The 20,108-nt window shown below is 40.8% G+C and overlaps 1 protein-coding gene across 1 annotated transcript in view; it reads left to right on the top strand.

The window, feature by feature from the left end:
• The window catches only part of MCF2L2 (MCF.2 cell line derived transforming sequence-like 2), a gene marked incomplete at both ends in the record, with an annotated part of 189,158 nt that overhangs the window by 27,803 nt on the left and 141,247 nt on the right, over positions 1-20,108 (top strand). The window contains 2 exons of the mRNA XM_084232714.1: positions 7,608-7,691; positions 14,159-14,273. Of these exons, the coding sequence (XP_084088840.1) occupies positions 7,608-7,691; positions 14,159-14,273 (199 nt within the window). The remainder of the gene's footprint in view (positions 1-7,607; positions 7,692-14,158; positions 14,274-20,108) is intronic.

Genomic DNA, 20,108 nt, shown 5'->3' on the forward strand with positions numbered 1-20,108 from the left:
GGAGTCTTACTTTCTAGTTTTGATGAAAGAATGATAGTTTTACTTTTCTTATTTTTGTTGATTTGATTTGCATTTTTAATTTTTAAAATAAAAACACGTATTGCTTTTGTGAGACAAAAATAAGAATCCAGATTATGAAATTCATATTCCTAAAGCAAAATGTTGCTTGAAGAAAAGTGTTAAATCTGAACTGCTAAGACTTTGTATTAGACACATGAGCTGAGAACAGACTGGTGATTCTCCTATTAGAAAGGAGAATAACACATCCCTTTAATGGACTGGATGAGAAGGGAAACCATTTCTAAGCACACCTTACATCTGGAAGCTGGTAAGAAGAATGCTCGAAGAGCTGGAGCAGCTCCATATTTCTAAGGCTGCTTCTTTTTATGCCTGGGCTTATTGATATACTCCCCTCTCAGTCTTTGGCCTTGAAAATGTTTACATTTATTCCCCTTGGATCATAAACTAGGAAAGGTGATTAGAGTACATGTTTTTATCTATCATTAGTATTCATATTTGGAAACTATTTCTTCAGAAGAAGGCTATTACTTTATAGAGAAGTGTACCTTTAAAATAAATTCATCACTGTTGCTGTCTACTTTCTGGTTAAGGCATGTTTCATGCTTATACTATATTCCATTCCATATAATTATATAATATATAATATACTATATTCTCCAAGGCAATGACCACTATATATTTGCTACTTAAGAAATAACTTGTTACCCAAATTTTGCTTTTTATATTTAAAAAACATGTATATAATCCTTACATGGGCTTGAATTCAGGTGTAAATTATTGCCCTAGTTTTACTAAAGTTCAATCCTAAGAACATTATAGTCTTATTAATAGTTAGCAGAGGAAGTAATTCAAAATAAAAATATGAAAAATTTCTGAATCCTGAACTCACAATATTACATATACTATGCTGCTTTTCACTTTTTCCACAACTGTAACAGCTTACGAAAAGTTTACCTACATGCTTTGTCACTCAGCGTCTTATTCTACCTGTGACTTAAGACAACAACAAAAGTTCGACTATCTCAATGCAAGTTTTATGAATCTGACATTTTTGCAATCTTACATTCATGGGGTTCTGTCCATCAGCTTCTTGGTATAATACTGATTCCTTGGGATGAAGGGAGCGAAACTCAAGAGATGACTGAAATGTGTGTTCATCAAGACTTTTATTTAGTTGTTGGTATCAGGGAGAGTCAGCAGTTGGAGTTTTGCTTTTCCATCGACTAGCTCCTGCTTTTTTAAAAAAAGAAAAAAATGTATTTAAAATATTATATAAAATGAAAGCATGCCTACAAATCATACAACATCAACTGTTATCACAACCCCTGCATTTCTTCTTTTTTTACAGTTTGACTGCTAGTTTTGTCTTTTTCTTTTTTCCCTTGGTCCCTTGTATGGTTTCTCTATGTTCCTCCTTTAAGTGAAACCATCTGATATTTTTCTTTTTCCTTCTGACTTATTTCACTGAGCATAATCCCTTCCAGCTCCACCCATACAGCCCCCACATTCCAATGGATGGATACATGCCAGCACACTGTCCCTGGTCAGAGGGCCTTTTCTTTTCCCTCAGAGTGTTTCAGGGACCCTGTCTGCTTCTATCCTGTGTATCTGCTTTCCCCGGCATGGTGATGACCATGCAGGCTGCAGTTGGGAAAAGAGACAGTAACGTAGACACCCTTTTCTTTTTTTTTTTTTTTTTTTTTAGATTTGTTTTTTTTTATTATTTATTTATTTATTTATACAAGCACTGGGTACAGTCAGAAGCGCGGGAGGGTGAGAGAATTCACCAGAGCCAGAGCGGGGAGCAGAGCAGGCAGAAGGACCGAAGTACACTGCTGAGGGGAGCAGCGGGCGGCAGGAGAGGTCTGTGCGCCATGTGGGACCCTCCTCTGGTGGCGGGGGAGCAGCTGGGGATCGAACCGGCACAGCACAGGCTGCGGGCAGCTTCGCAAACCAGCGCTCAACCGCTGCGCCACCGGGGAGGCCAACACCCTTTTCTTAAATACCCTAGCTCAGAAGTAACACATCATTTTTGCTCATGTCTTGTTGGCATTTGCTAATTACTTAACCGTAAGGGGAATAAGTGGGTGAGTAGGAGATTGAATCCCTGGCCAAGCAGCTACTTTCTACAATAATGCTACTGTGTAGAAGAAAAAATGTGAATCTTTGGTGGGCAGTTAGCCATCTCTGCCTCGATTGCTCATTCATTGCAAAAACATTCAATAAATAGTCTCTCTTATTTTTACATTTATGTAAATGAAACATAAATGATAACATTCTGTTCTATATTTTGATTCTTTTTAAATAAAAGCTGTATTTTGAACTTCCTTTACTGTCAGTACATATAGCTTTATCTGATTTTATTTATTTATTCTACTCTGTGGCTATAAGATCATGTATTTGACCAATCCCCTATTAATGAACATTTGTACAGAAGAACAGTACAATAATAATCATTGCTACCCATTTGTATTACTGTTTTCTTGCTTTAAATTCCAAGATATGGAATTTCTTGACCAAAAACTGCATATTCAATACTGTGACAGATATTTTCAAATGAATCAACATTTAAAAAAATACCTATTTGTACTTTTACTTAAAGAGAATTTCCTACACTCTTGCCAACATTATCTATGTATTATTAGCTTTTAAAATAATTGTCAACCCATTAGGCAGTAATTGGCAAAGAATTAGGTAGAAAAGATCTTATTTTGCTTTAACTTACATTTATTTATTAGTTAAGCTAGATGTCTTTTATATATGTGTTCATTGGCTATATTTCTTCTGTGAATTCTCTCCTTAGTCTTAGTCTTTTGCCTAAGATCAGATGTAAAATATGTATCAATTTTGTCTAATGTGGAAAAAAGGAGAAAATAGCTTTTGGATAAGTAGTCCAAGACAGAATTGCTTATGCCTGGTGATGTCTTAGCAATTCTCAAAGCACTTTTTTTTTAAGACTTAAAAAATTATTTATTTATTTATGCATACAAAACTGGGGGGTATGCCAGAGGTGCAGGTGGTAAGAGGATTCACCAAAGACATAATGGGGAGCAGAGCAACAGGTAGGTCCACTGGAATACACTGCTGAGAGGGCCAGAGCAGTGGGCAGTCAAGACAGGAGAGGTCCGTTTTGCCATGTGGCTGTTGATATGATAGCCCTGAGACTTTAACCCCTGTACCACCAGGGAGGCCCTCAAAGCATTTTTAAATGGATATATTTGCAGAGTCTGGGGTAAGTACAAATAGAAGCCCATGTGCCACAGTTAAATAAAACACATTCTATCTACTATCTTAACAAATATACCTTCATAAAAACACATCAAAGATGACTAGATTAAATTACCACAATTCGGCTGATGGGACAGTATTTATTTAAAATAAAGATATATTATCTCTAATTTGTTATTTAATCTGTAATTTTTTTTTTTTGGCTTCCTGTCAGCAAAAGCACTATTGTCATAATGGAGATTTTCACATAATTTGAGATCTTTTAAGAGCAGTGATATGAAGTCAATCTGATCTAAGTAAAATGTTAATTATGGCAGTGAGCTCAAAACTTAAATACAATTTGCATTGTGAATTGAAGGAAAAAAAGAAATAAGAATGCTGATGCTTGGTAGTACTAGACAGGATGTTTCATTACATAAGATTCTACAGCACTTATACCATGTGAGAGGAAGGATTTGACAAGGTAATTAATTTGTCTTTTCTCTCACCAAGCACTTCCACGGCTCAAATCCTCCCAGCAATCTGAAGCTGCATTGGCCCCTGATGTCATCAGTGGCACAGCCCACAAAACATCGTAGCATTTGGATGTGGTCGTCTTTTCTTTTGAGGACATGGACCAGAGATTTCCTTGGGGCCTACATGGTATTAAGAGAATAGCTATTTAGGGCAACAGTGCCCCTGCCAGCATTGAGCTCTGATCAAAAGCCACATTTCTTTTAAAGATTTATTTATTTATGCATACAAGAGTTGGGGTATAGGCCAGAGATGTGGGGAGGGGGTGAGAAGATTCACCAGAGACAGAGCGGGGAGCAGAACAGGCAGATTGACTGAAATACACTGCTGAGGGAAGGAACAGGTAGACAGGAGAGGTCTGCTGGCCATGTGGGCTACCTTCCTGGCTGGGGATTGAACTCATGTACTGGCTGCTGATAGCTTCATAGTGCTGAGACTTAACCCCTTGCACTCCCAGGGAGGTCCTCCATATAGTTTTTAATATATGTATTTGTGGGAAGGGGATTGTGAAAAGTGTGAGGCCTGGGACAGGGGTCATAAGGAAACTTTCTGGAGTGATGGAAATGTTCCAATCTTGATGTGTTTCATGTTTATATCAATATATGTTTGTCAAAATTCATCAAACTGTATAATTAACATTTGTGCATAGTACATGTAAATTATACTTCAATAAAGTAATGTTGGTACTAAAAACAAAAGGTTACCAGAGCATACTTTTCTCTGTGTAAACTGAGGGATAACCACATATGACCCTATCACTCTAGCATAACCATCTCATATATTTGCACACATGTGCAAAAACACACCAGATGCTTTCTTTTTTTTTTAAAAAAAACTAGCTACAATCCCACCATACATATGATTTTGATGCCCTTAATGTTATATCTAAATCTTTCTCTATGGACATAATTTTTACAGTTTCATAATGATTACCTCCAATTTTTTCAGCCTTATAAATAATATTGCAGTCTTTATTTTTATGTATGAATCTTTTATGTTATTATTTTATTGGGATAAATTTCCAGATATAGGATGAGTAGGTGAAAGATTATGAGGATTTTAATGACTACATATTGAAGCTCTGTGTTAAGCTCTATTAATATGTTGGGCTTTGGAGATCTAGATGAGCTGGATTCAAATGCTGGCTCTGCAAAAACAGACATTATGAACCAGAGACATATTGTAGGGTTGGAGGAGGGAGAGGGATCGAAGGGAGGGAGGAGCATAGGGGACTGTGATGATGGTGCATGGGTGCCTTGGGGAAGGAAATTCTATGGGGAATACACCTGGGGGTGGGTGGGGAGAAGCAAATATTTAAAAATGAACAATGATGTAAAAAATTAAAAACAAAAACAATAACAAACGCTGTCTCTGTTTGACCTTGGACAAGCTACTGTATCTCTAGTTCAATATTACTCTTGAAGATTGAATGAAATAATATGTGAAGAGTGTTGTTATGTAATCCACCAACAATTTCACTGGGTAAAATATTGTGGAATTACTGTTTAAGAGGAGCCTAGTAGCTTCACTCCTTGAAGTTATGCAGAAGTACTAGTTTTCTGCCGGGGGGGGGTGCAGCATTTTCTAACATAACCCAACATTGTGTGTGAGAATTTCAATTATTTTGTGAATGAAATGGGAAATTCTATTTCTGTTTTAATTGCATTACTAGATTATAGGGAAGTTAACATTTTTCAATGTTCTTGATTTTAAAAAATCATCTGCTTTTCAAATGTCTTTTATACCTTGTCAGTTTGTGGGCAAGCCTTCAGTAAGAAGTCTTAAGCTTCAGGTTAAGCACAGACCCAATAAAAGAAGGAAATGTGGGTTTATTTAATTTCTGACCTGGTTAATAAGGAAGAGAAACAACACAGAGCATGACCCCACTGGGTGGCTTTCTGTACCAGCCCAACAAACTGATCACTTACAGCTTTTGAAGCATGGTGTTGTCCTAACTGTTGAGTTGGTCTAGTTGTGAGGGAGGGTGGGATGGGCTGGAAGTGGTTCACTTTAGTGCTCAGACTCATTCCTTCTCTGTCATGTCTAACTAAAGACATGAGTTAGTCTATAAAGTGCCACGTTGGGACAGGCTCTTGTTGTGCTCTCATTAGTGTTATTAACACTATTAACAGTGTAGAGATCCTGGTCCTATTCCAAGTTCCATTCTTTTTGTCCTTCAGATTTTCTGGCCAAGTAGACATGTGGCAGGCTTATAAAATGTGGGGTTGCCTTCCCTCTTTGGTCCAGAACATACTTTCCCTTACCTTTAGCATGGCATCTTGGGGTTCTTTGAATTGGGATAAAGGAGTTCTTACTATTAGTTTTGACGAGATTACCCCTTTTCCTCCATTAAAAAAAGAAAAAAGGAGAATTCATTGACAAGGGTCTTGGGGCTTAAGATGGCCCTGCTTTCTACATGACTTTCAGAAAGCAAGTATGGGAAAGGCTGGTCCAGAGCAATGCATATAAATAGATTGTCCAGACTATTCTATCCCTAAGTAGATAAAATGTAAATCTTAAGGCTTATATAAATCACTTGTTAGGGTTAGAGGACATTTATAGGTTTGTGCTTGAAAGCTGTGAATTTTTTTTTTTTTTAAAGATTTATTTTGTTTTATTTATTTATTTATTTATTTATTTATTTATTTATTTATTTATTTATTTATTTATACAAGCACTGGGTACAGTCAGAAGCGCGGGAGGGTGAGAGAATTCACCAGAGCCAGAGCGGGGAGCAGAGCAGGCAGAAGGACCGAAGCACACTGCCGAGGGGAGCAGCGGGCGGCAGGAGAGGTCTGCGCGCCATGCGGGACCCTCCTCCGGTGGCCGGGGAGCAGCCGGGGATCGAACCGGTGCTGCAGAGGCTGCGGGCAGCTTCGCAACCCAGCGCTCAACTGCTGCGCCACCGGGGAGGCCCGAAAGCTGTGAATTTTTGCCTTGGAAACCTGTAACCATTTCTTCAGTGTGGAGCATCTTTGTTTTTATTTATTTATTTTTATTATTTATTTTATACAAGAACCGGGGTACAGACCAGATGAGAAGGAGGGCGAGAGGATTCACAAGAGACAGAGCAGGGAACAGAACAGGCAGACTGACAAAATACACTGCTGAGGGGAGCAGCAGGCAGGACAGGAGAGGTCTGTCATGACATGTGGGACCCTCACCAGCCAGCCAGAATCGAACCAGCGCTGCAGAGGCTGTGGACAGCTTCACAGCGCAGCACTTAACTGCCTGAGCCACCAGGGGAGGCCCTCAGTATGGAGCATCTTTAAATTGCAAAATGGCGAAATGCCTCCTTAAATATGCTTGGCAGGGGGAAGAGGCTCCTTGCAGTAATCTGGAAGGAATGAAAAAGAGTGGAGGTGACTTAAGGAGGGAGGCAAAAGGAAAGAAGTGAGGGAGAGCAACAAAAATCAGAGAACTTTCATAAACCCTTGATTAATTAAAGCCAAGCTTGAGATGAACCCTGGTAGCTTATGTCCTCTGCCCACCCAAAAGAGTAGGCAGACGCCTAAGTGCCTGCTTTGGTAATAAGAGCAACCCAACAGGTTTACTTCAAAGCTACTGAAGCTTAAACATCAGGGCCCCTTCTTTGCATTGATCCCTCTCAGACCTTGAGAGAAGCTCAGGAATTGTGCCCCGCGCTCATGTGTATGGGCTTCACACTACACAAAACCTGCATCCATTCATGCATCTCAGGAATCAGGCTCTAAGGAGAGCAGTGTGTATCCATGACCGTTTTGACAGGACTCAGATTTCCCTAGTATGGAATTTTCTTTTCTGCCTTTTAATTCCTTTTTGTAATTTGCAAGGATTTAACCTAACTTATATTTTCTTTTGTGCAGATGAAATTATGCAGCAGGAAGTCAGACCCTTGGGGGCAGTGGATATAATTGAACAACTTCATAGACAATTTGCCATTCTTTCAGGTAAGGTGCAAATATTTTTACCTTTCCAGATTTTGTTGTGAGGTCCTGCTGAGACAGCCTAACTGCTTTTACCTTGATGAACATTATACTAAAGCTTGGTCACCCTGTAAGCCCCAACCAGGATAGAATGAACTGAGGAATGTTCCTCTGGAGGAGGGTGGGATCCTATAGGTGTCACTTGCTGTTGGGTGCAATTTAGTATTTTCTAAGTACATTTGAAGTGATAAAGAACGGAGCTGAAAAGATTTTGAGGAGTAAAAAGAAATAACTACTGACATCAACCACAGCCATGATGTTCTTTCAATGTTCTTGTTCAATGGTCTTCCAAGAGCCAACCTTTAGAAAGCCTTGTTTTTAAGTGTTCATGAACATTACTGTGGTTATTTGTTATCTCCAGATGAAGTTTCAGGAAAGAAGGCTTCTTTCTATTGTGACTCTCATTATTACCAAAACGCGGCCTTTTTATTACCTATGTTCAAGTAGCAGACAGGAAAAGAGATCATCTACTTCCTGAAAATCTCAGCTCATTGACAGCACATGCCACTTTCCTTTGACTTGAACCAGGATCAGTTAGATATTAAGATGCACTTAACAGAATGGAAATTGGGAAGTGTGGTTAGCTTGTGCCCACCCCCTAGTTATGCAGTAGGCTTAAAAAAATAAATGTGAAGAATGGAGTGGAAACCCCCACCTTCTATTTTGTTTATTTCCCTGACAACCAGACCCCAACCTCAGGCATTTCCCCAAATTTGCCTTCATTAACATAACAGAAGTTACCTTCCTCATTCCCTGTACTTAGAAAATTCCCCAGGGACTTTGAGAAAGGAATTTTGAATGAAGAGCAAAGATGGATGACAAATTTATTTTGGTCATCTTAAAAATTTTTTTCCTATTAATCACAAAGTCACAAATATGTATTTCTAGATATACTGGAAGGAATAATTATGTAGTTCGATGTTGGTCTCTATACCTGGGGTTGCCATGAACATGATGTGTGCAAAGGTTGAGGTGCCCCATGGGTAATCAGATTCCCCAAAGCCTAACTGTTGTGATTTTTTTAAAAATAGTAAACAATTGTTGGTTAAGTTCTGAACAAAGTGTTATCTTTCCTCAATAAATAGGGTTGTTGCATTCTTGAAAAATTTAGTCTATATTGAAATCATCTAAAAATACTTGGTGAATTTTGACAGTTTTGATGGACCTTGAGGTTGTTATGTTAAATGAAATAAGTCAGAGAAAGACAAATACTGTAGACTCAGATCAGATTAGTGGTTTCAAGAGGTGGGGGGGTGAGCAGTGGGAGGGTGGGGGAAATGGGTGAAGGTGTTCAAAACATACAAACTGCCAAGAAGAAGATAGATAATCTCTGGGTATATCATGTGACGTGTGGTAAGCAATTCACAATACTGTATTGTATATTTGAAGGTTGCTAAGAGAGTAAGTTGCAGAAGTTCTCACTACAAAAAAAAAGAAAACCAACTATGTGAACTGGTAGATGTTTACATTTATTGTGGTAATCATTTCTCAATAAATACATGTATCACATTGCTACTGTCACACACCTTAAAACAATACAATGTTATGGCAACTGTAGCTCAATAAAACTGATAAAGTACTTTATAGGTGAAAGTTAGTTAGAGTATGGGATTAAATCACCATAAATGGATTTTTTCATTTCTAGTAAGCCTCTGCTAAGATACTTGGAATCACACAGATAAGTAACAACGCAGGTCCCTGAGGTTTCCAAAATGCCCCCCACCCCAGGGAGTGTCATTCTCCTAGATAAAATCATCTTATGGGAAAGAAAAAGGGGTACTGGGAAGCAAATAGTAGTAGTTGCTTCACTATCTCTCCCACTGCTGGTCTTCACCATCTCCCTGTAAGATTTCCCAGGACCCCAGAAGTCTTCACCCAGACTCTTGCCGGAGTTTTAGGAACCCCAACATTTAATTGTGTTTTCTGTGACACAGTAACTAGTAAATCTAGTTCTCTTCCATTTAATGAAAAGGTAAAATTATACTAGCAGGAGTGATGTTTACTTTATTTAAGTCACCATGTTGCTTAGTTCCAATAATTTGGTTTTCTTTATCTTCCTTGAATGGGACGTTGGCATAATTTTTCTTTCTTTGATTTGCATTTCCACCTTTCTTCACAAGGTGGCACTGACTGCTGTGTTCTGGGTTGTCCATGGTTGTATGTGGATCCAGCTTTGTTTCATGGGTACTTCTGCCTCTTCAGACTGATTCAGCATCAGATAGTGTCCCCATTAATATCGGGGGTCTCTCTGTTGGTCAGTATTGGTATTAACCAAGGTACAAGAAAATATCACTTAGCTTTCTCCATTTAAATGTGAATAATTTTGGACCTCCCCGGTGGCGCAGCGGTTGAACGCTGGGTTGCGAAGCTGCCCGCGGCCTCTGCGGCGCCGGTTCGGTCCCCGGCTGCTCCCCGGCCACCGGAGGAGGATCCCACATGGCGCGCAGGCCTCTCCTGCCGCAGTGTACTTTGGTCCTTCTGCCTGCTCTGCTCCCCGCTCTGGCTCTGGTGAGTTCTCTCACCCTCCCGCGCTTCTGACTGTACCCAGTGCATGTATAAACAAAACAAACAAACAAATATAATAAATAAATAAATAAATAAATAAAACATGCCTCTATTAAAAAAAAATAAATGTGAATAATTTTAGTTTACAATTAATGATAACTGGCATGATCAGTTAATGATATAACATATACTAGTGAATTTTTTAAAAAAAGATTTATTTATGCATAAAATAACTGGGGTACAGGCCAGAGGTGTGGCAGGTGAGAGGATTCACCAGAGACAGAGTGGGGAACAGAGCAGGCAGATGGACTGAAATACACTGCTGAGGGGAGCAGTGGGCGAGACAGGAGAGGTCTGCTGCGCCATGAGGGTCACCTCCCTGGCCAGGGATTGAACTCATGCTGCAGTGGCTCTGGATAGCTTCATAGTGCTGCGTTTTAACCCCTTGTGCCATCAGGGAGGCCCTCCTAGTGAATGTTTTTGGGTGCTTTGATTATTTGAAATAACCATCTCTTGACAAATATTGGTTATACAATTAACACAGCATTATAATGCTTCTAAATTTAACTTTACCAGAGATGTAAGTTCTCTTAATTCACATGTCTCTGAAACTTCCTATATAGTTGTGAAACTGTAGAGAAGAAAAATATATATGAAAATTAATAGTATCCCGATTTTAATTGTTTTCAGTGAACATAATGAGGTGGATCAGTGTCCTGGTAAAGTTTGACAAGCACCTAATCCATAGTTTTTTTTTTTTTTTAATTGAAGATTATCACACAGGACTAATAAAGGGCACTTCCTGGAAAAACACTGGTCAGCCGTCAGGATAAATCTCACAGTTTTGTTCTATAGTAACTGGTCTCTGAGAGCCAACAACTCCCACGAACAATCCCTTACTCTTTTGTGATACAGATTCTCCTGCTTGCTCTGTGAGACGGTCTCTCCTTTGAAATAAATTTACATGGAAAGTCAGTGTGTGTGAGCAGAAGTTCATCAGGTGGGAAAGTAGAGGAGAGAGGCCTGGATGATCTCAGTGCTGGTGTCAGCAGGTAGCCTGGGGGCATTCTCTGGAGGGCCAGCACCCTCTCCTTAGCGCTGCCACCTTTGTTGCTCTGAGTATCTCTTTTTTGTAATTTCTTCACTGATCCCACACCCTCATTAATCTCACAGTCCTCGTTATACTATACCCCAAACTAGTGCCTCTCTATTTAAGAGAAATACATGTAATCATTTGTAGGTGGCCTGTGCCACAGATGGAATCTGGAAGGAAGCCCTTTGCAGCTCATATGCATCAGCTGGGGCACTGGTTCTGTTATAGGGCAGGGAGAGGGGCAGCCCAAACCCTGCAAACCTGCCTATTCTAAATGGGTTCTGCCATCCGCCGCATCAACACAAAACACATGAGACTTTAATGGGAAGGAACTTTAATTAGGAAACAATACAGGAAAGGCAAAGAGTCTAGTTTCTAAATGAAGCACCCAAAGTTACCCGTCGCCTCGTGAGTAAAAGTCCATCCATATGGGATCGGCCCAGAACAAGGCCCCAAAGCCTGCCCCAAGTCTAAAGCATCTTCCAGTGGGGACCCACAGAAAAGGGTCAGAAACAACCGGACAAGCCCAGAAGGAAAAGAGCAAAATCAACATCAAGATAAAAGCTGCCATTGTCACCTCCCCACGGGTCTCACCCACATCTGTGTCACTCAGTCCACGACCAAAAGACAAGCGCAGTTTCTTCACGTGTCTCTAGGCTCCATCCTGCTTCCTTCCTCAGTCTCTTCTGCCGCTTCTCTTCCTGCTCAGCTCCACCCTTCCTTGGGTGGGGCAGGGAACCTGGAACCTCCCCCTTTCCTGGGGACCACCCTGTTACAGTTCCATAGTTGTTTCAATTCCTGTATTTTTCCATGACCATTTTTGGTCAAAAGTTAAAACAATGAGGGGCCACCCTGGTGGCACAAGGGGTTAGGACGCAGCACTATGAAGCTGTCTGCAGCCACTGAAGCAAAAGTTCAACCCCCGGCCAGGGAGGTGACCCACATGGTGCAGCAGACCTCTCCTGGCTCGCCCGCTGCTCCCCTCAGCAGTATATTTCAGTCAATCCGCCTGTTCTGCTCCCCACTCTGTCTCTGGTGAATCCTCTCACTCCCCCACACCTCTGGCCTACACCCCAGTTCTTATAGCATAAATAAATAAATCTTTAAAAAAAAAGTTAAAACAATGAGTCTGTCCGTGCTAATGACTTAATAGCTGTTTGGAAAAGTAAATATTCAATAATTGAAAGACAAATTAATACTTTCATTTTATTCTAACTATAATTATTTTAGGCCTTGGAACCAAACTAGATATCACTTCCTGTTCCACTTGATTTGCATACTGTATTGCTTTTTACTCCAGCAGCCATCAAAAGCCCAGTTGCACAAAGATGCAAAGTCATTCAAAGGGTGTAATTTAACCTTGACTTCATGAACTCCCTCAAGCTAGCAGCATGCATAGCATCTGAGAGATGCCCATTATTGTTTCCATCAAAATTAAAAATATTCATTGTGCACACATTTGGGAATTGTGGTATAGAACTTAGTCATGTGTTGGGCCTCCCAGGTTGCACAGCGGGGTGAGTGCAACACTGTGAAGCTGTCTGCAGCCTCTTCAGCGTGGGTTCGATTCCCGGCCTGCCAGGGAGATTCCCACATGGTGTGGCAGGCCTCTCCTGTCTCGCCCGCTGCTCCCCTCAGCAGTGCTTTCAGTCCATCTGCCTTTTCTGCTCCCCATTCTGTCTCTGGTGAATCCTCTCACCCTCCCGCGCCTCTGGCCTGTACCCCTGCTATTGTATAAATAAAAAATCTTAAAAAAAAAGAACTTAGTCCTGTGGCTACAACTAACAAGGAGGCTTGGAAATAGAATGCATTTAATTTAATCTGGGTGACTTCTGCTCCAATGAATTAAAAAATACTAATTTTTATAGTTTTATTCTTATGGGGATATGTTATATTCCTATCTATAAATTCCCAAGGACAGCTGATTATTGCCTCCTTGTAATAATTATACTATTGTCATTTATGGAGCATGTATATTTACTAAGCACTCTGTTAAGGTGTTTTTCATATATGTTCTCACTTAATTCTTACAATACCTTTTGAGGTAGGTACAAGTGATATTCTTAATATCCTATTTCTGTAAATATCATGCCAAAAATCACATAGCAATTAACTGACAAAGCAGGATTTGAACCAACTTGTCTGATTTTAGGGTTAACTCTCTTAACCCCCCTGTTGTTGTTGTTTTTTTAAAAAGATTTATTTTATTTATTTATGCATATAAGAGCTGGGGTGTAGGCTAGAGGGGCAGGGGTTGGGATGAGAGGAATCACCAGAGTGGGGAGCAGGACAGGCAGATTGACTGAAATACACTGCTGAGGGGAGCAGCGGGTGAGACAGGAGAAGTCTGCTGTGCCATGTGGGTAGCTCCCTGGCCGGGGATACAACTCGTGCTGCAGTGACTGCTGATAGCTTCATAGTGTGAGATTTAACCCCTTGCGCCACCAGGGAGGCCCAAACCCCATGCTGTTTTACATTTGATACTTACTGGTTACAAAAGTGAAGTGCAACATTATTTATTTGTGTTGGCATTATTTACTATTCTCCTTATGCTAAAATAACTTAGTGACTATTATCTTTTATATAGTAACTATCTTCAAAGTTTTCAGAAATTGAATTCTCATAATACCACTGAACAGGCATGAAGAAAAGGAGAGGCTTGTTCAAAATAATTCACTGTCAACCTTCCAAAATTCTAGTCTAAAGTAATATAAAATAATACAGAAAAGGGGGAGGCCAATATACATCTTACAGCTTGATACCAAAGTCCCTTATATGCAGAGGTACGACATGAAAACATTTTGCTAACATCTTGACCACCATTTTGTTGTAGGAGGTCGGGGGAAGGATGGTGCTCCCATCATCACTTTTCCAGAGTTTGTGGGGTTCAAACATATCCAAGAAGAGGACTTCCTGAACGTCATGACCTACCTGACTAGCATCCCCAGGTGAGTTGAACACAGAATTCTGCTTCTTTCCTGGTCATTGGCTTTATTCCACATTTCCCACTGGCAGAGCTGGGTTAAGACACAGTCATGAATGAGCACAGTTCACACTGCTGTGTTAACTTGGCCAGTTTCTCTTATCTATTAGTTACACAGAAGGAATGTGGAAAGACTAGAATACAATGATAAACAATGAGTATTAGATTTGACTATTCTGTGCACATAAGAGCAATTAGTTAATGTTTGGCCAATGAAAAGTTGATTGAACAGCCAATGCTATCTTTGTCTCTTCAGGTTCACTGCTCTAGGCAAAGGTTGTCTGGTTTCTCTGAACCTGTGATCTAGAAATTGTGGCTGTACTCAAGGAGCTGCATGAGGAGTTATTTATTTCCTCTAAGTAGGAATTTTGGGACAGATTTTATAGTTGTCATTGTCAGATGGATAAACTAAGGCACAGAACAAGGAAACTTAAAGGCCAGGAGTACAAACTCTTCTTATAGTGGAGCCCACGACAAGCATGCCTGCAGGCACCTGTAAATTCAGCACTCTCTAGCCCAGCCCTTACATCTTTATGCCACTTAAGTTAATACCCAGCTCTCCAATACATTGGTTCCTCTCCAAATACCCAGACTCCTGAAACAAAATGAGTGGTCAAGATTTTAGCAAGGGGTTTCCACAGCTCACCTCTGCAGGTAAAGAACTTTGACTAATATAAGTTGTATGTGTAGTAGATGGTCTAGGCCAGAGTTCACATTGTTAGCAACCATTTCACAGACAGTGATAGAAATGAGAGCGGGGCCCAAACCCAATTCTCTGTCTACCTGACCTGGAAAGGGTCCACCCTCTATGGATTTGTATCACTTATGATTTCATCTCTTAATGAGTGTATGGTTAGAAATTTACACAACATAGTCATGGATGTGCTATTTTGCTTGTTTTCCACCTGTTTCAGGTGGTTTAGAGGTAAACACCAGCTTTGTGACTGAGAGGCCACCTGGGGCGTGATCCCATCTGTGGAGATTAGGATGTAAACACTTTGCTTTACCCAACACCATTCTAAAGAATTTTTTTTTGTTTCTGTTTTTATTTTTTACTGTTTACTTCTTCAGAGAAGAGGTCTTTGCATGTAGCAGTGCTCTGCAGGCCAGCGTGGCTTTGGAGCTTTGTTGGTTTGAGTGAGGGATGGTGCCGTCTCCTGGGCTTAGTTCCGGTGGTTGTCTGCACGAACACCTTCTTCAGCTTCTAGGCCTGGTTAACTCCTATATATTCATCAGCCCTTGGTTTGATCTTACTTCTTAAAAAAAACTTTCCTTTACCCCAATTCTGCTCTCACAGGCTCTTTTATTTCCAGACTCTTGAACTCATGCTTTATGTGACACTATAGGATGTGTAACACTGTAGAAAGTTATTTTTGCCTCTCCCATTAGACTAAATTACTCAAGAGTAGGAGCTAATGTCTTCTTCCCCGTTTTGCCCTTTTTTGGAATCCGAGCTCTAGCACAGCACCCAGCACTGTGTCTGGTCATTTCACTGCAGGCATCTTCACTGTCTTGCTGCAAATATTTTTACCACATAACTAATTGGTCAAAAGGCAATTTTACCATCAAGGGACATTCAAAAGGACATCTTGAAACATGAAAATTAATAACAAAATACTGAAATGTATTTAAAAGTTGTATAGATTCATGGCAATATTGTACAAAGAACTGACTTTCTTTTGTGGATTGTACCTAAGAACTTGTCTTCCAAGTCTTTTATTTGTTCATTCATTGTACTTTTCTCTTTTTCTTTTATTTTTTCAGTGATCAAATTTACTACAAATGTGATGTCAGAGAGTGGAAAGCCAGATTGCATACTTCTTACTACACCAAAAAAAATTGATCAATTTGCAAAGAGTTAGTGTCTTGTTTTGTTATTAGAGAAATGAAACCAAACTGTCAACCAGTGTCAATTCTCTTCTCTTTTATGGCAAAGTTTCTGTATAACCAACTAGTTATGGGATGAGACTGCTTGCTGCGGAATGACATATGGCGAAACTATTTACAAAAAAATTACCTAGAACCATTGTATATGTAGTAGGCTCTCAAAAAGTCATGTTGGTAGAATTTATGGTTCTTTTATGATTCATTACAGCAATAAGGTGGTTGTTGTAGAGTGTGAATAGGGTGTTGGCTAGGAGAGGGGAGCCCCTTCTTCCCTGCTTCCTCTACTTCCTGGGTTACAGGGAGTTGAACTTGGCCATTGTTGGTTCATTTGTATTCCAAGACAATGACCCATCATTTTAGTAACTTCTACGGGGAGCAGCAAGGAAGAGGGTGAGCAGGGAAGTGGGCAATAGGGGAAGTCTTCACCCCCCCAACCCCCTACCCCCGCTCCATTATGTTTACTTTATTTATTTTTTAAAGATTTATTTATTTGTGCATACAAGAACTGGGGTACAGGCCAGAGGTGTGGGGGTGAGAGGATTCACCAGAGACAGAGTGGGGCACAGAACAGACAGACTGAATGAAATACACTGCTGAGGCGAGCAGCGGGCAAGGCAGGAGAGGTCTGCTGTGCTATGTGGGTGGCTCCCTGGCTGGCCAGGGATAGAACTCGTGCTGCAGAGGCTGTGGTTAGCTTCATAGGTTGCGTCTTAAACCCTTGCACCTCCAGGGAGGACCCATTATATTTACTTTAAACTCACTTCTAATTTTACTTTGTCCCAGGACACAGATATATGCTCAATGAAATGGGTGATTTTCATCTTTGTACTTCAGCCTTTCCAAATCACACTGAGGACTGCACACTGAGTGCCACCTGAACCAGTGTGGAAAGAAGCAGCGAGGGGTGGGAGTCCTGTCACAGAGACACAAGAGAAGACAAAATAGGGGCTGCTGCTATTTTGGCCTGATTTCTCTTTTCTGCTTCATGTTCCTTTTGTGATTTTTTGTAAGCTAGAATGTATTTTTATTTCCTAGAATGCTGTCTGACCAGTTGTTTGCCTTTCTTCTTCCTGATATTTGCTAATACTTACTCGCTTTGTTCCTCATAGCCAACCCTTGTTCCTTTCAGCATAAAAGAGAGACAATGCATGGAGACCTGAAAGGGGAATTTGACCTGAACCTTGCATTTCAATTTCCAAAGAACACTTCCCTTATTCTTCCTTTTGTAATTTCTATTTATCACAGTTTGTTTATTCTTAAATCTTGTAATGGTTACCAAGCACTAGAGCCCTTCCCCGGTTACAAAATGTTTTGTAGGTGGTTGGTAGCATGACATAGAACAGGGAAGAATTGATGCAACAGAAGGGTATGGCAAGATACTCAGAGTAGAGTAAGGGTGTCTCCGTGTCCAAAATTAATAAGGATCTCTCATTGGACTAGGTTGTGTGAATGCAGAAAAATCCTCCCACTGCAGCTCATTCTTCACCAGGTCTTTGCTGAGTGTGGTCAGGGTGCAGTGTTGTTTGTCTTGAGCCTCAGGAAACTCATCACCTGAGTCTTGTCATACTGTTTTATAAAAAGTGCCGTAGGAGTTGGGGGTGGGGGGGGAGAGAGAGAGAGAGGCTGACTTTGCAGATGAGGGAGCAAGTGGTGTTGAGAACTTTGGACACACCCCAAACCTAATTGCAATCCACCTTCTCTTCTTCACTAACTGTGAGTTGTGATTTGGATTCTATTTCCATCCCCAAGGAGTCTGAGGTCCAGAATAAAGTATGTTTGGGGAATTATAGACCATTCAGTTTGATCAGAAGAAAGTGAGGCTCCTTTTTGAATAGTGGTGAGAAATAAGAGCTGGAAAGACAGTTGGGAGCAGACTGGGCAGAGCCTTGTCCACTAAGTTAAGCAGTGTGGGCTCAGTGAGCAGGGAGAGGCCAGAGAGATTAATTCAGTGGTGGTGGGCGGGTGGATCAGAGGGAGTAGGATAAAGGGGGCAGGGAGACCCAGTAGGCAGGGAAACTAGTAGGGGCACTCCACTGTGAAGCAGGAGGGTGTGACCTGGGATGGTGCTGGGAGGACTGGGTAGAAAGGGGTGGAGAGAAAGGTGGGCCCTGGGAACTCATTGAACTGAGGTTTCATTTTGGTTTTGATTGTCTCGTTTTTGTTGTATTTTGGTACATTTCCTGGTTCTCCCTTCCCCAAATCGTGCTAGGTCAAGGTTCTCAGTTCTAGCTGCACATTAGGATCACCTGGGAGTTTGAAAAAAAATCCTGATGATGCCCAGATTATAACTCAGACCAATGAAATCAAAATTTCTGGGGCTGGACCATGTTCTCAATAGTGCTGAAAGCTCCGGGTGACTGTGGTGTGAAGCCACATCTGGGAATGACTGCTAGGACCCTATAGGGAGAAGCTGTGGTGAAAGATTTGAGATGTGCGAGGGTGAGAATGTGGTGTCAGACTTAGTGTTTGGCTAAAAATGAGGTGCTGGGGAATGCGGGGAAGTTGAAACGCTGAGGGAGAGCTCTACCCAAATCTTTATTTTTGCCTTCACAGTTCAAGATTTCTTTTCTTTAAAAGTAACCTAAGCAAAAAAGTGAAATTCCTGAGTTCCCTTGAGTCTGGGAGATCTTTATGAATTATATGTAGTACACAAGGAGTGACTGAATTATAAATGTTCCACATGAATCTCACAGTATTAAAACACATGACGGTCATTACCATATTACCATTCTGTTTCCAGTAACAACTGAGGGCCCACTTTAGCCTGTTAGGTGCCATCTGCTGTGCAAATTACACGACAAAGAATTTTCAGAATTCATTTTCGAGCAACAGAATAATCCTAAGGGTCAGTTTCTCAGAGGTATTACTTATGCAAGGTATTTCATTTAAAGCACGTCTCCCGTGGCTACAGATTGCAGCCACATGGTTTAAAAAGGCACTAGGAAAACAATTTCAACCACAGAGCTGGCAAACTATTTTTAAATCACAGTTGTTTCCCCCAGATCATTATTTGTGTAACTAAGCGTGGATTTTTATTACTCTATTCCTGTAGTTTCTTTGTTTTTCTTCCAGTTCTGAGTTCCTTGTTAGAAAGGGGTTGGAAGAAAGAACTTTTATTAGGTGATAGGGCCTTCTCTGTAAGGAATCTGTTGAGAGATATATTTAAGTTAGAAGAATTTTCTTCCCATAAAGGATATGCTGTCTTACATTTCTCCTTTAGGAGGGGAGGGAAGAAGAACAGTGTTCCTCTTTGGCCTGTGAATTATAATGCGAACTTCTCCTTTGTATTGAAAGGCTGATGGGATTCGCACTACTCATCAGCTATAGAAGCCAGTCCCTTCAGAGAGGTGGGTTCAATATGGGCCTCTTACTAGAATGAAGGGGAAAGTCCCTGTGTCTGAGTGGCTTTGAACACCTTTAATGGGCAAAAGTGCTGCTTTAATGAATAGTTAGAGTGATATGTGTTATTGACTGGCCATGGAGTTGCCCCCCAGAGTGAGGAAAATGGAATCTTCATTGGACTTCTATGGGCAGAAATCCAGAACAGGCCATGGTGTTGGCGGAGGCTTTGTCCACTGTGAACAGATCTGATTATGAGCCCTCAGGAAGAGGCCTTCAGCGCTAGTCCTTAGACACCAACTGAGGCGCAAGTTAGAGAGCGCCCCAGGCTAGCATGACACTAACATGTCAGTCTGCTCAAAGAAGTTGAGTGAACTGTAGTAGAGGGCAGAAAAAAATTAATATGCCAGATTCCTGTCCTTCTCTATGTGAGACCAAGGGGTCAGGCATTATTTCTTCCCAATAGAACTACCTAGTGTATCTGTAAGGCCTTTTCTTTGTTAATTGCTTAGACAATGATTTTAGATCACCTCTACTACACCTTGCTGTGGGGCAGCTATACTGTTGAGCTGGG

This window comes from Talpa europaea (assembly GCF_964194135.1).
Source record: "Talpa europaea genome assembly, chromosome: 4".
Lineage (NCBI taxonomy): Eukaryota > Metazoa > Chordata > Mammalia > Eulipotyphla > Talpidae > Talpa > Talpa europaea.